At 61.6% G+C, this 12,842-nt stretch overlaps 2 protein-coding genes across 4 annotated transcripts; both read right to left on the bottom strand.

Annotated features, from left to right (window-relative positions):
• Positions 1-1,607: 1,607 nt before the first annotated feature.
• TNFRSF18 (TNF receptor superfamily member 18) lies at positions 1,608-4,507 on the bottom strand. Its single transcript, XM_077883701.1, has 5 exons — positions 4,354-4,507; positions 3,588-3,710; positions 2,533-2,620; positions 2,149-2,351; positions 1,608-2,081 (listed from the first exon to the last, which is right to left on the bottom strand). The coding sequence occupies exons 1-5, from the start codon at positions 4,505-4,507 to the stop codon at positions 1,957-1,959; spliced, it is 693 nt and encodes a 230-aa protein (XP_077739827.1). The 3' UTR covers positions 1,608-1,956.
• A 3,897-nt stretch (positions 4,508-8,404) lies between these two features.
• On the bottom strand, positions 8,405-11,352 carry TNFRSF4 (TNF receptor superfamily member 4). 3 transcript variants are annotated; one of them, XM_077883683.1, is made up of 7 exons: positions 11,177-11,352; positions 10,699-10,821; positions 10,125-10,262; positions 9,710-9,776; positions 9,080-9,276; positions 8,798-8,902; positions 8,405-8,705 (listed from the first exon to the last, which is right to left on the bottom strand). In XM_077883683.1, exons 1-7 carry the CDS (start codon positions 11,322-11,324, stop codon positions 8,635-8,637), a joined length of 849 nt encoding a protein of 282 aa, XP_077739809.1. In that variant the 5' UTR covers positions 11,325-11,352; the 3' UTR covers positions 8,405-8,634. The 3 variants fall into 3 exon arrangements, with proteins under 3 accessions (XP_077739809.1, XP_077739810.1, XP_077739816.1); XM_077883684.1 differs by having other exon boundaries at positions 10,161-10,262; XM_077883690.1 differs by lacking the exon at positions 8,798-8,902.
• Positions 11,353-12,842: the final 1,490 nt, after the last annotated feature.

The raw sequence follows: 12,842 nt of genomic DNA, 5'->3' as shown, positions 1-12,842 counted from the left end.
CCGATCCAGCCCTCCCCAAAACCCTGAGATCCTCAGGGCCAGACCCCTCCTGCCCAGCCCCCCTGAATCTAGCCTCCTCCCCATTCTCCACCTGGGCCTTGGAATCTCCCACCCTGCTCTGTGCCGCCCCCATACTGACGTCAGGGTGCTACCACCCCACATGGGACCCCCCCCCCGGGGAGTTTCCATGCTGAGTCAGCCAACAGAGAGGTCCCTCGGGACTTGGGTGTGTGCAGGCCAGAGTGGTTTCTCAGGAAGGTCTGTGAGTGCAGATGACCTGCCTCCTCTCCCCAACCACCACTGGGGACAGCTGAGCCATTGTTGGGGAACCCTTTGCCCTGGGGCAGCCTGAGCCAGCCACTATAGAAGGTCCTAGGCAGCTGTGAGCATCCCATGTGCCCCATCCATGGGAGTGAGACTGTCAAGTGACACAGGTGACAAGAGCAAGCCCAGAGGAGAGCTGGCTTCCCAAAGCAGGGTGGGTAAGGGGTGGGCAGGGCAGGAAACCTGGCCTGGAGACCCAAGAGTGGCCAGGAGTGTGGCCGGCAGGTCCCAGAGAAGTTTGCTGGGGGCTCTCCTAGAATGCACTTCACTGGCTTTGCCAGTGCTGTCTTCCACTGTCCCCTGACATCCAGCCAGGGATGAGCCCGGGATCCAGCAGGCATGGAGAGGATGAGGGCTTCCAGTATGAGTAAAATCATAAAGCAGTTGTTCACACCCCACCCTCCAGGGGTAGAAGCAGGCTGTGCCATGCTGAGGTGGGGTGGGGACACAGGTGATGCCCTAGACACGATGCTTCCAGAGCTCTTCACCACCTCCTTGATGCCTGTTGGGACAATGAGTCAGGAGACGTTTCTGGGTAGCTACAGGCAGGAGAGGGGTGTAGGGGTTGTTGGAGCACTGACTTCGGGCAGGTGGCTGGGTGTGCTGGCACCTGCAGGGTGCTGCTGCCGAGACCAGCCTCCAGGGGCCTACCTTCCACACCCAGGACCGCTGTGTCAAGGATTTTTTTATCAAAGTCTCCAGGTGTGGGAAGAACACTGCTCAGTTCCCACGAGCGGGAGCCTAGAACATGCCCCAAGGGACAAGGGTCTGGGGAGGTGGTGGAGGGAGGTAAGCAGTGAGACTTGGAGAAAGGGTGCAGGCCAAAGGCAGGTTACTGGGAGGTCACCCTCCAGACCACGACGTGCTGGGCGTAGACCTCGTCTGGGACTTGGGGGTGAATGACACAAGGAAAGGCCCCCTGCAGGAGCCAGTAGGCTGTGTGAGCAGCCCAGGACCCAGAGTCCGGAGCAGAAGCAGGCCAGAGACCAGACACAGAATCTAATGGTCCCAGTGTGCTGAGCAGATTGCCAGGGGAGGGGTTTCCAAAGAGCCGTGAAAAGGCACGCAGGAAAAGTATCCATCATGGTGCCCTTCCTCCAAGAAGCCTTCCAAGTCCCATGGTCCCTGCTAAGTGCTTGTGTCCAGGACGAGAATGGCCCTGAGAGCTGCCCCCCACCCCCAGCCCCGCCTAGGCTGGAAGCAGATGAGGTGGGGGGAGAGGGGCTTCTAGTCAGGGAGGCCTTGTCTCCCTGTCCCCCGACCCCAGAACACATCCACTTGGGTCACTACACAAGTGTTTATTAAGCGCTGCCGGCAGCCAGGTCCAGCACTGGGGCACAGCCTCCTGTCCTGGGAGCCGGGGGCCCCAGACAGGGCCAGCAAGGGAGGGAGGCAGTCATGGCTGTGTCTGTATCTCCTGTGGGGTCTGGCACAGCTGCTGTCTCTTCTGCAAGGTCTGGGGGATGGGTCACGGTCACCACCCCCCACCCACTTCCGCCATCGAGGGGAGCAGGGCCAGGCCCAGAGCTGGGGCCCCATGGCAGGGTAGGAGCCCTGGCTCCCAAGGGTCCACCCAGGGTGCTTCCTGGGTGGGCCAGCTCCGAGTCTGCAGCAGCAGAGGACAGCCAGGCCTCACACCCACAGGTCCCTTAGCTGGCCTTTGTCTGGCGACAGCTGCTCCCCCCGCTCTTCCTCAGGGAACTGGCAGCTGCAGGTGTCCTCTGCTGGCGGCCGTGTCTCCAGGAGCAGCTGGGTCTCTGCAAAGCAGCTTCAGTCAGCAGGCAGCCCAAGGACCCACCCCTCCCACCCCTGGGGACCACTGACCTGGCGGCCACCTACGATGCCCCCTCAGCTGCCAGATGTGCAGGACAAGCTGGGTCCCACTCAGGACCAGGATGCAGGCGGCCACGGTGAGGAGCACGATGGTCAGTGGATCACGCGGCTCGGTGGGTGGCAGCCCTGGGCTGCAGACAGCATTGTGTGTCTTGTTCCCGGGGAACGTGGTAGGATATCCAAACTGGGAGCAGCTGGGACACACGGACACAGAGCCCTCCATCAGCCCATGGCCACCGGAGCAACCCCTCCGCACGCTGCTGTCCTCTGACTTGTGCGAGGGTCACCGTGCCAGGAAGGATTGTGCCAGGAAGGATCGGAGAGGCCCCTCCCTCAGGAACTGCCCGGCCACCCGAAGGTCCTGCCAGGACTCACTCTGACCAGGGTTTGCAGCGACCCTCTTGGCCTCCAGAGAAGGTCCCTGCGGCACAGTCGACACACTCAAAGCCAAAATTGAAATTCCCTAGAGACAGACAGACAGCCAAGGTTTGTTGGGGCGGATGAGATGGGATCCATCTGGGGCCTGAGTCTACAGCGGAATGACTCCAACACACCTCATCCACTAGACTGAGGTCTCTGATGCCTGCAAGACCCAGACCTGTTATAAATCATGTATGCCCCATTCCAGGCAGGCATCTGAGGGGGAAGCAGACTTGGGGAGACCCCAGGGCTGTGACCCTGAGCTGAGTGGAGGTCCCTGGGGGATCTGGGGATGGAGAGCTGTGTGGCACATGGCCAGAGGGAGGTGCAGGGGCCTGTCCCCTGGAAGGCTGGAGGGTGAGGGAGCCCAGAGGGGGTGGGGGTGGAAACCAGGCAAAGACCCAGGCCAGGCCTCATGCTTGGTCCAGTAGCCCGGAGGGCAAGAGGTCAGTGAGGATCCCAGATAGACCAGGTGAGGCTTGTGCCCCAGCTGCCCCTAGATCCTGCCCTATCCAACATCACAACGCTGCTCAAGTGACACTATGCTCTTCCCATCAGCAAAGTAAGCCCCAAGAGGATTTGAGCTGCTCCTTCTAGGATACACTTGACCACCAGACAGGGCAACAGGGGGCAGGCCTAGTTTTGTCAGATCATCATGCAGATGCTTAAGGTACGTGGAGGACTGGGGGCCTGGTCAGAGCCAGGGCCTAAGGGCTAGACAGCCCTGGACACTCCACTACTTCACACAACCAGCCCTGAAGAATACCCTAACTCTGGAGAGAGAAAGCCAGGCTAGGACAGGGAAGGACTTCCCAGAGCTGCATGGGTGCTGGGACTCATATTTAGGCTGAAGCAATAAACAGCAGAGATGCCAGTGCCTGCCTGCCCAGAGGACATGAATGTACCTTCCACCCCCACATGGCACTGGCTACACACCCACTCCCATGAGCTCTGGCTCGGCCCTGGTCTAACCCACTGTCCTGCTCAGGCCACAGCTGCCAGTGACTTACCATGAGGCCGTACCTCCTGGCCAGGGGGGCAAGTGTGGTGCTTGCAGGTCTTGCACTGGGGGTCTCCACAGTGGAACCCTGGCTGGACACACGTGCAGTCCAGCTCAGGACAAACCTTCTCAGCTGAGCAAGAGAAAATCCAGCCCTCTCAGCAGCTGGGCCAAGCCCCTCCCTCCTCAGGGCTCTCCCAGGGGCCCTTCAGGGGGAATGGGATGATAAAGGGAAGGGCAGTCTCCCCACCCTCAGACCCCCATTTGGTCCAGCTGTCTGCCTCCTCGGCATCCAGCTCCTCCACCCATGTGGCCTGGCTGTGTCCCTCAACCCCTGAAGCTGCTCCCACCTAGGGGGAGTGACCAGAACACATCTCTGCTGGACAAGGGGTCCCCTGAGGGACCTGCTCCCTCTCCTTCCTGCACGGCCCCCAGCTGCCATGACCCTCAGGGCAGGCTGCCTGCCTCTGCAAGCCTCACTGAGACTTGGGACCCTCAGACCCTCCCTTCTCGATTCCCAGGCTCTGGCAGGCTGACACTCTGGGGTTGTCCCCAAACTTGCTGTCTCCCACAGAGCTAGGGCCGGGGCAGGGAGTGTGCTGCCACCCTGATCTGGGCAGACAGTGGTGGCCTTTACCCTCAGCTGGAGCTGGGACAGCCTTCCTGCGCGGAGGACCCAACACTCGCCTTGGTGAGGGCTCTCACACCCCAGCCCCTCCTCAGAGGTCCTCCCTGCGCCCGCCCCCTTACCCCTTCCCCGGTTCCCCGGCCCTTACCCGCCTCACCCGGTGCGCACGGGCGACAGCAGCGCGCATCTGTCCCCGTTCCGCGCAGGAGGCGGCCTGGGCCGCAGCTCGGAGCCCCGGGGCGGCCCAGGCCCAGCGCGCAGAGCAGCACGACGCCGCACAGCCCTGCGCGCCGCGCCCCCATGGCCCCCGCGGCCCAGCGAGCTGGGAGATTTGAGGGGCCGGCCCACCACGCCCCCATCCGGCGCGCCCCGCCCCGCCCCGCCACGAGGGCCTCTCCCCGGGCCGAGTGGAAGAAAGGGAACCCGCCGGCTGCACCTAGCGGCTCGCAGGGGGGTAGGACACTGCTCTGCGTGACCAGAGGGGCGGCAACAGGTCCTTACCGCTTTGTCTGAGCAGCAGGACTCCTTGTTACACACCAGGCACCCCAGGACCCCGGGCGTGGGAGCCGGCATGGGGCAGGAGCACCAGGGAAATCTGCAGCTGCCGCACAATTTTAGTGTGAACCCAAAACTGCTCTAAATTATTTTAAAAATTGAAAAAATTTAAGTCAACTGAGCCTGGCTGTATCTCAGGGAGGTGGGGTCTCTTGGCAGGCTGCAGAGCACCATCACGGAGGGAGGGAGGCCTCCAGGAGACTCATGTGCAGTGAGCAAGCAGAAAGAGGGTGACCTTTGGGGTTCCTAAGTGTCCTTGCACTTTGGTCCAGGAATTCCTACCTAGAATTTTTTTTAATTTTTTCTTTCTTTCTTTTTTTTTTTTTTTTATTTATGATAGTCACAGAGAGAGAGAGAGAGAGGCAGAGACACAGGCAGAGGGAGAAGCAGGCTCCATGCACCGGGAGCCCGACATGGGATTCGATCCTGGGTCTCCAGGATCGTGCCCCGGGCCAAAGGCAGGCGCCAAACCGCTGCGCCACCCAGGGATCCCTCCTACCTAGAATTTAAATATGCCCCTGAATGTGTATGTGGGAGGGGGAACACAGAGCAACCTGCCTCCCCAGCCTGCCCCCCCACCCCCAGCTAGGTCTGGGGCAACACTTCAAGGGGGAGGATCAGAAACCTGTTCTAGTCAAACCTGTGGATCTGTCCGGTCTAAAGGGATAGACACCAGCAGAAACGGTGGGAGCTAGATGCTAAGCGTCAGCATGCTGAGGTGGGAAGTGCCCACAGGGGAGCTAGTGCAGGGACTGCTCCCTCACTGTGCCTGGCTGGGTCCCCTAGCTTCCTCAGGAGGGCCTCACAGGCTTTTAAAGATCTCCACCTCCCTAGTCAGCTAGCCCCCATCAACAGGCATCATGGCCCTACCTGGTGAGGCTCAGCACAGAGCCCCACACCCAGAGGCCTCCCCACTTTCCAGGGATTGAGACAAGCCCCTCACTTGGCCATCAAGGTCTAACTGGGCTCCAGGTGCACATGAAGCCCCAGCACACACACCTCTGTAGCTGTGCAGATTCACTGCTCACAGCTTAGAGCCCCAGGGGGGCCCCATCACATCTCTCAACCCAGAGACCTCCTCAGATCTCAGGAGAGGTCTGGGCATTGATGGAACCTCTAGTCACTGGAAGCTCTGGGCCAGAGGTGGCTTGCTTAGGCCCCTGCTCTCACCACTGGGCCAGGTCCCACTCAGACCTCTCCAAACAGATCTGCTCCTCCTGGAGGGTGGGGAGGGCCAGCCCCCAACCGAGCTCTCCAACCAGAGAATTCAGCCTCCAGTTCACTATGAGCTTTGGCTTCCTCATGTGACACGGAGGGCCTCTGGATCCCTGCCTTCTCCGGGAAGCCTCCCTGGAGCCAGGGTCTTAGGAGCGTGACTGTGGTGACGCCCCGGGGCTGCAGGTGTGCTCATGCCCTCTGAGACCTGTGTCTGTACCTGGTCTCATGGGCAGCTGTCCCTTCTCCGAGGGGAATGACAGGACTTAGTTCTCCAAGTCCCAGGATGCACAACTCCTCTGCAGGGGGCAAACCGGGTCCTACAGGGGAAGGAGGGGGCTCTTGGGTGGGTTCAGTAGAGCCCTGAGATCTCCCTTCAGCTCCCAGACACGGACCTGTGTCCAAGCGCTGGGACAAGAGGGACAGCTGGTAAAGGCGCTCCAAGCACAGAACCAATAGTTCTGGACCTTCGTCTACTGCTCAGTTCAAAGACCAAGGGGACAGGTCTGTGGCAGTGCAGGGTCACCCCAACTCTGGTAAGCGGGCAGTATACCGTGGCCCAGGAAAATGGGATCAATACCCAACAAATGATGCTTGTCAGACTGTGCATGTGCCAGCTGGCTCTTCTGGAAGCAGGGATAGAGAAACTTCTGGAAGTAGTTTGTTGTGGTGGAGGGGTGAAGGTGGGCTGGGCAGGAGCAGCTCTGTGCAGAAAATGTTCCCTGGGGAGCCTGGGGGTGAGCAGGAGAGGAAGGTTCTTCAGTGGCTGCCACCTACAGCCACACAGGAATCAAAGGGCCCAGGTTACGTGCCCATAGAGATGGTGGCTGACAAGCAGGGCCCCTCAAAAGGCAGGAGTGACGTCTGCGAAATGTCAGTGCCTGCGTGTGCTTTCTGGTCCCAGCCTCTCCGGAAGCCGCCCCCCCAGCCCTAGCCACAGGCTGCGTGGACAAGTGGAGCTTGCAGAACTGGGCAGCGCGGGAGAGATGATCTCTATCTGTGTTTTCCAGCCCTCTGTGAGCGGCTCACCGCATGTTTGCATCATCACTTGTCCCAGCTTACAGGAGTCACTTCTGTTTTGTTAGCAGAAGGTCCTTCAGTAACCAGAGGGGGTGGGATCTGACTGTGGGGGCACGGAGGGGGCTTCTGGAGCTTGTGTGAAATCACAGCTCAACACCCAGGCCTGGGGTCAGGTGGGGACGGGGATCAGGTGGGGGCTGGGGGTCAGGCAGGGCTGAGGTGGAGAGGGTCTGTGGGTTTTCAGCAGCCGGGCAGGGGGTAAGGGGTTGGACAGTGTGCTGAGGGTTGGTGAAGAAACACAGAGAAGGCAACACTGTCCATGTTTCCACCCTATGGCAGGGATGGCTCAGCCAGGCAGGGGTGGGTATGGGCAAGAAACCCCGGGCCCCAGGACCTGACCTCTCCCCTGCCCCCACCCTGACTCCTCCACAGGTCCCATTGCACTTCCCCACGCCCAGGTGCTGTCCTGGGCACCACTGCCCCCACATCAAGGGTGCGGGTTTGCTGCCTGTGTTGAGGGCACGGCTTCCACTCTTCTGTTCACCGCCAAGTCCCACACCAGAGTACTGTGGGAAGCCAGTGTCAGTGGGATATGGAACAGCTCTGTCCTCTCTCCGCATGTTCAGGCGGGGACCAGAGGGGTCAGAGGTTTGAAGACAAGTTGGACAGGCCTCTGGGGCGACCTTGAGGAGACAGATGGCCCCAGAGACAAGGAGGGCTGGTGGCCAGGGCTGAGGCTCTGCCAGAGTCAAGGCCAGCATTTAGCGCTGGCCGCAGCCCCTCTGCCTTAAAGGACATCTACAATCTGGTCTGGTACCCATTAGGAGGGGTGCCATGGTTGTGGAAGACAAGCCACGGGCAGCGGGATTTTCCTGCTTGATGTCTCACAGAAAGCTGCTGTGCTCCAAACAGGCTCAGTTTCCCAAAGTGGTGATGCCCAACTTTTGCCACTTACTATCTGCAACACACTCACAGGTCTGGCAGGCCTTGAGGTTTGAAAGGCCTCAAGAAACAAGGAATGGCTCTTGAGCTCTGTGCTCTGGGGGAACACAGAGACCTGAAGGGTTGCCCTCAAATGTCCCCTTTGGGGCTGGGGTCTCAGGTCTCTCCTACCTGCTCCCACTAGAACCAGATCAGTGGGCTTCCTAGTGCCCTGGGCCTTCTCACCCAAGTGCAGGGTATCCGAGCAGCAGTTCTTAGATCCACCCAATAAGCGGCTGGGTGGTCTAGCCACCCCCAGGACACTGCAGGTGCCAGGACATGCCCAGAGAAAGGGTAAGCCCCTACCCCACACCCCTGCCTCAGTGGGAGATCCGTCTTCTGCCAGAGTGGGCACAGCCCAGCTCTCCCACCATGGGCGTGCAGCCGCCTCCCCACCCGTGCCCAGTCAGAGACCCACATTTGCCCATGTCATTTATTGGGGGGGGGGCACCACCCTGGGCGGGGAGTATGCACAGCATACGTAGCAGAGCCCTGGATGCCAGCCCAGGAGCACCTAAAACGGCGCAGGTTGGGGTGGCGGGGTGACAGGGCACCCAGGTGACAGGATGTGCTGGCCAGTGCCTGGGGGCACCCACAATGCCCCTCAACATCCAGCAGACCCTCTGGGCCCCCAGCCTGGGGTGGGAGCACTGGCTGCTCAGATCTTGGCCAGGGTGGAGTTGGCGTCAGCATGCTCCTCTTGGATGGGGGTCCGGAAGCTATTTCCACCTGGGGAAGAGGAAAGAGCAGGAGGTGGCAGGTGGGTTAATGTCTCAGCCTTTTGGGAGGCAGTCTGGGCGGGGGTCACGGTGTATACTCACCGGGGGGCAGCCGCCAGGCTCTGTGGTGCAGGAGCAAGGCCAGTGCGGCTGCCACGGGGGCCAGCAAGCCTAGGCCCAAGCCCAGGACAGCAGCCAGCTGGGGGCCTGTGGGGAGGCGGGGCCTGCTGGATGGGGCCCCTGGAGGAGGGTGTCCACCCCAGGGTGGCCTCTTGAGGGGGGCAAGGGGGCAGAGGCCATTCCCAACACTTCCCTCCCTTCCTCACCCCCTTCCCTCTTGAGTCAGCAGAGGTTGCTGCTGGGGTGAAGCCACCCCCCTCTTACCCCTGGGGGGCTCCGTAGGGGGTGTGAAGGGCCCCTGCGAGGTCCTGGGCCAGGCCATAGTGGGCTGAGGGGTAGGGGGCCGGGTCAGGGGGCTCTGGGTCTCCCATGGCAGTGTGGCGGGGAGGCTCCTGTCCTCACAGACAGCGTCCGAGCTCTTGCTGGCCGGCTGCATTGTACGCCTTCCCATCAAGGTACAGCTGAGGAAGGCAGGGGTGTGGGTCAAGCTAGAGCCCACCCCCCACCCCACCGACTCCTCCCAGATTGACCAGATAGGCCCAGAACTAGGACAGGACCTGAACAGGTGGGGAGTAATGGGAGACCCACACGGGATCAGCTGAGGCAGCATCAGACTCCCACCCAGGGAACCACACCCTCAGTCCCCCTTTCCATGGGTTCCCCACCCCGTCCCCTCCTACCCACCCACCACTGACTCTTCTCTTCCTGCCTCTGCCCATGGAGGCCCTAGGTCTGGATGAGTGGGAGTTTCACAGCCTCCTCACTCCAACCCAGCTGCCAGGCTGGTGGGTGGGGGCTGGCAGGGCTAAGCAGGGAGACAGCAGGGTGGGGCCAGGGGTCATGAGGGGACAGGCACCAGTAGCACCCCCACCAGCCAGCCCGCAGGTCACTCACTTGGTCCAGGGCTTGCAGGCCTGGTCATCCCCTGGGGAGAAGTGTCCGGGTGGGCATGGGGCACAGTCTGCAACAAGGCAGCAGGACCATCTCAGCCCGTCCATGGCCACGTCGGGGACCCAGACACCATGGCTGCTGGGACTGGTACGTGAGGCTAGGCGCTCACCCTCCAGGGCTGCCAGACCCTCCTCCCTGCCCACAGTCCACCCACTGGCCCTGACCCAGGTGCCTCCCCCCACCCCATTCTTGGCATAACCTATTTGCTAGGGAAGGACCTTGGTCTGACAGGGCAGTGGGGGTGGCATGCAGTGGAAGTGATAGCATGTAATGTGGGAGACAGGCCTCCTTAATGGCTTCGGGCCCCCGAAGCCCCCTGGCCCCTCCAGGTCCCCCCTGCAGGCCCACAGAGCCTAACCTCTCATGCACATGCTGCCCACCCCGTGGGGCTCACCGACTCCACGCTTGTAGCCGTCCCGGGGCTCTGTGCCTGGCTTACAGCTGCAGATGGTGTCCTGCGTGGGTGTGCATCTCCTCTTGGGTTCACTCCCACTTCCTGGGAGGTGTCAGGAGCAGTTGGTGGGGCGCCCAGGGCGGTAGGTGGGCCCCCAGACCAGTGGCCCCATCCCCAGTCTCTGGATGCCACACTCCTTCTGGCCACAGGCTCCTGGGATGTCTCCCCATCCTCATGGCTGTTCCAGCCGCCCTTCCTGCCTCCTCTGAGGCCTGTGGCAGGACCCTGGGTGGAGGGGTGTGGGGGAGGGCCACCTGGCAGGCATGTGCTCCTTCCTGACCCCAAGTGGTGTCAGCCCCCCTGGTGGGAGGGGTTACTCCTAGCGGGCCTCTGTGGTGCAGCTGGCCCTGCTGTGGTTTGGGGCTTGTTTCTATGGTTGGGGGGCCCCATGTAAGTGCTGGGTGGAGCGACAGGGCCCCCAGCCCCCCCCCCCAGGGCAGAGGGCCAGGGATCCGGGCTGGGGCTGGGTGGCACTCACTCTGATTGCACTGAGTGCAGGGCTTGCAGGGTTCGTAATTTGTAGCCTCATTGTAGAAGCCAGATGGACACTGATGACATTTGGTGTCATGGCTCCTACTGCAGCGGCTCTCCATTCCATAACCTGCAGCGGGACGTTGCTCAGACTCAGCCTGGCCCTGGCCCTGGCCCTGGCCCTGGCCCCGGTCCTGGCAGCCTCCTCCCCAGCCTCCGGCTGGCCCACTGTCCCAAGCCCCATGGCAGGTCACCCGGTCCATCAGCCCAAGTCCACTAGCGCATGACACTTGTGTCCCAGGACGCCATCAGCAAGTCCCCCACTCCCCATCCTCCATTCCTGTGTCTCCACCCACTCCCATGTCGAGTGTCCCTGCCCTCTGTCCCCGTGTCTCTACCCCTATGACCCCCAACCCCATGTTTCAGGTCCCCATGCCATCCTCCCCATGAGCACCGCTCCCCAATTCTGTGGCCAGGCCACTCACCTGGTGGGCAGTCATTGCAGCACTTGCCGTCTTTGGGGTAGGTGTTCCCGAAACAGTTGTGCTCAGCTACGGCACCCAGCACAAGCCCCAGGAGCAGGAGGGCTGAGTGAGGACCGCTGAGCCGCAGGGACTCCACGAACATCCTCATCTCTGCCAGCAGTACAGGAGTCTGGGGTTTTTCCTTGGAGGATGTGGCTATAAGGGCTGCGGAGGAGGGGTGGGGAGGGTGGGAGGAGGAGGGGACCAGAAGGAAGGAGACCCAGGAAGGGCTGGCGACCCCTGGCCTGGGCTGGTGGCAGGAAGGCAGCTTGTCTGGGCAGCCCCCACCAAGGCTAGGGGCTCCCGTCCCGCCCTGGGCCCCAGGGCCCTCATCCCCCCCGACGACACCCACTGAGCTCAGGCTCCGCCAGCAGGCACAGCATACCAGCCAGCACACAGAACCAGGCCCAAGTGAGGACTCGCAGCCCCCAGCCCCTGCCAGGGCCAGCATCTCTAGTCTGCACCCACCACCACACTGGACCCCTCTGCCCAGCACAACCGAGCCACTAAGGGCCCCTGCACAACCCCGCTTCTTCTGGGCCCTCATTCTCCATGTACAGGGCAGGGCAAACCCCTCGGGAGGAGCAGGTGGCTGCTCCTGCCATCCCCTCCCCACACATAAAAGGCTGCACAGAGCACACGGGTAAACCAAGGCAGCACACTGGGTTAGGAGACAGGCCCCTCACCATGTGGACCCTCTACTGGGCATCAGCTCACTGGTCCCAGACTCCAGAGCACGGTCGCTGGCCCAAGCGTCTGAAACTAGCTCAGACCGAGGCAGTGGTCAAGGACTGGGATGGCAGGAGGCCCACATGGTGAGCCCCTGCGTGTGGGAGCTTGTGCAGGGGTGTAGTGGTGCATGTGCGCTGCTGAGGTGCCTGAGCACAGCAGGTGTTAGGAACTGAATTGTGTCCTCAGAGTCACATGTTGAAGGCCTGACCCCCAGTGTGGCTGTTTGGAGATGGTGCCTCTAGAGTGGGGGTGATGTTCAGATGGGGTCAGCAGGGTGGGCCCTGATCCCATAGGGCTCATCCTTCTGGGAGACCTCAGGAGAGCCCACAGAGGAGGCCACATGAGGACAAGGAGGCAGCGTCTCCACCAAGCAGAGGCCCCAGGAGAAGGCAGTCCTGCCCACACTTGATCTCAGATTCCAGCCCCCAGGACTGAGAGACAGTCATCCATGGTACTCATCAGGATGGCCCAACAGACAGCACCTGCCCTGCATCCTGGGGACAAAATATGCCTGGGAGCAAGCATGAACCTGTATCTGTAAGGGTAGGGGGGTCCATCTGCACTCCCCTAGCTCCCTGGCCAGGCGGGGCCAGCAGGATGGCTGTGTCCCCTCTGGTGGCCAAGCCTGCCCCACTCTAAACCCACCCTGGGCTGAGGGTGTCTCTACAGCACCCACAGGGCAGCAAAGACTGGGACGACCCACTGGATGGTCCCACGGAGCCCTTGGCATCCTCGGACACGGACCTGGCAGTTCCAGGGCAGGTGGGGAGGCCATGCGCAGGACCACTGTGGTGTGTAAAAGGGGAAGAACACATACACACACACACACACATGTGCACACACAGGCACATACATGTGCACGCGTCCTCTCTTACACGCACTCTCTCCGATATCA

This window comes from Canis aureus, chromosome 3, assembly GCF_053574225.1.
Source record: "Canis aureus isolate CA01 chromosome 3, VMU_Caureus_v.1.0, whole genome shotgun sequence".
Lineage (NCBI taxonomy): Eukaryota > Metazoa > Chordata > Mammalia > Carnivora > Canidae > Canis > Canis aureus.
The sequence above is the reverse complement of the archived record's forward strand: the minus strand, read 5'-3'. Positions and strand labels throughout refer to the sequence as shown.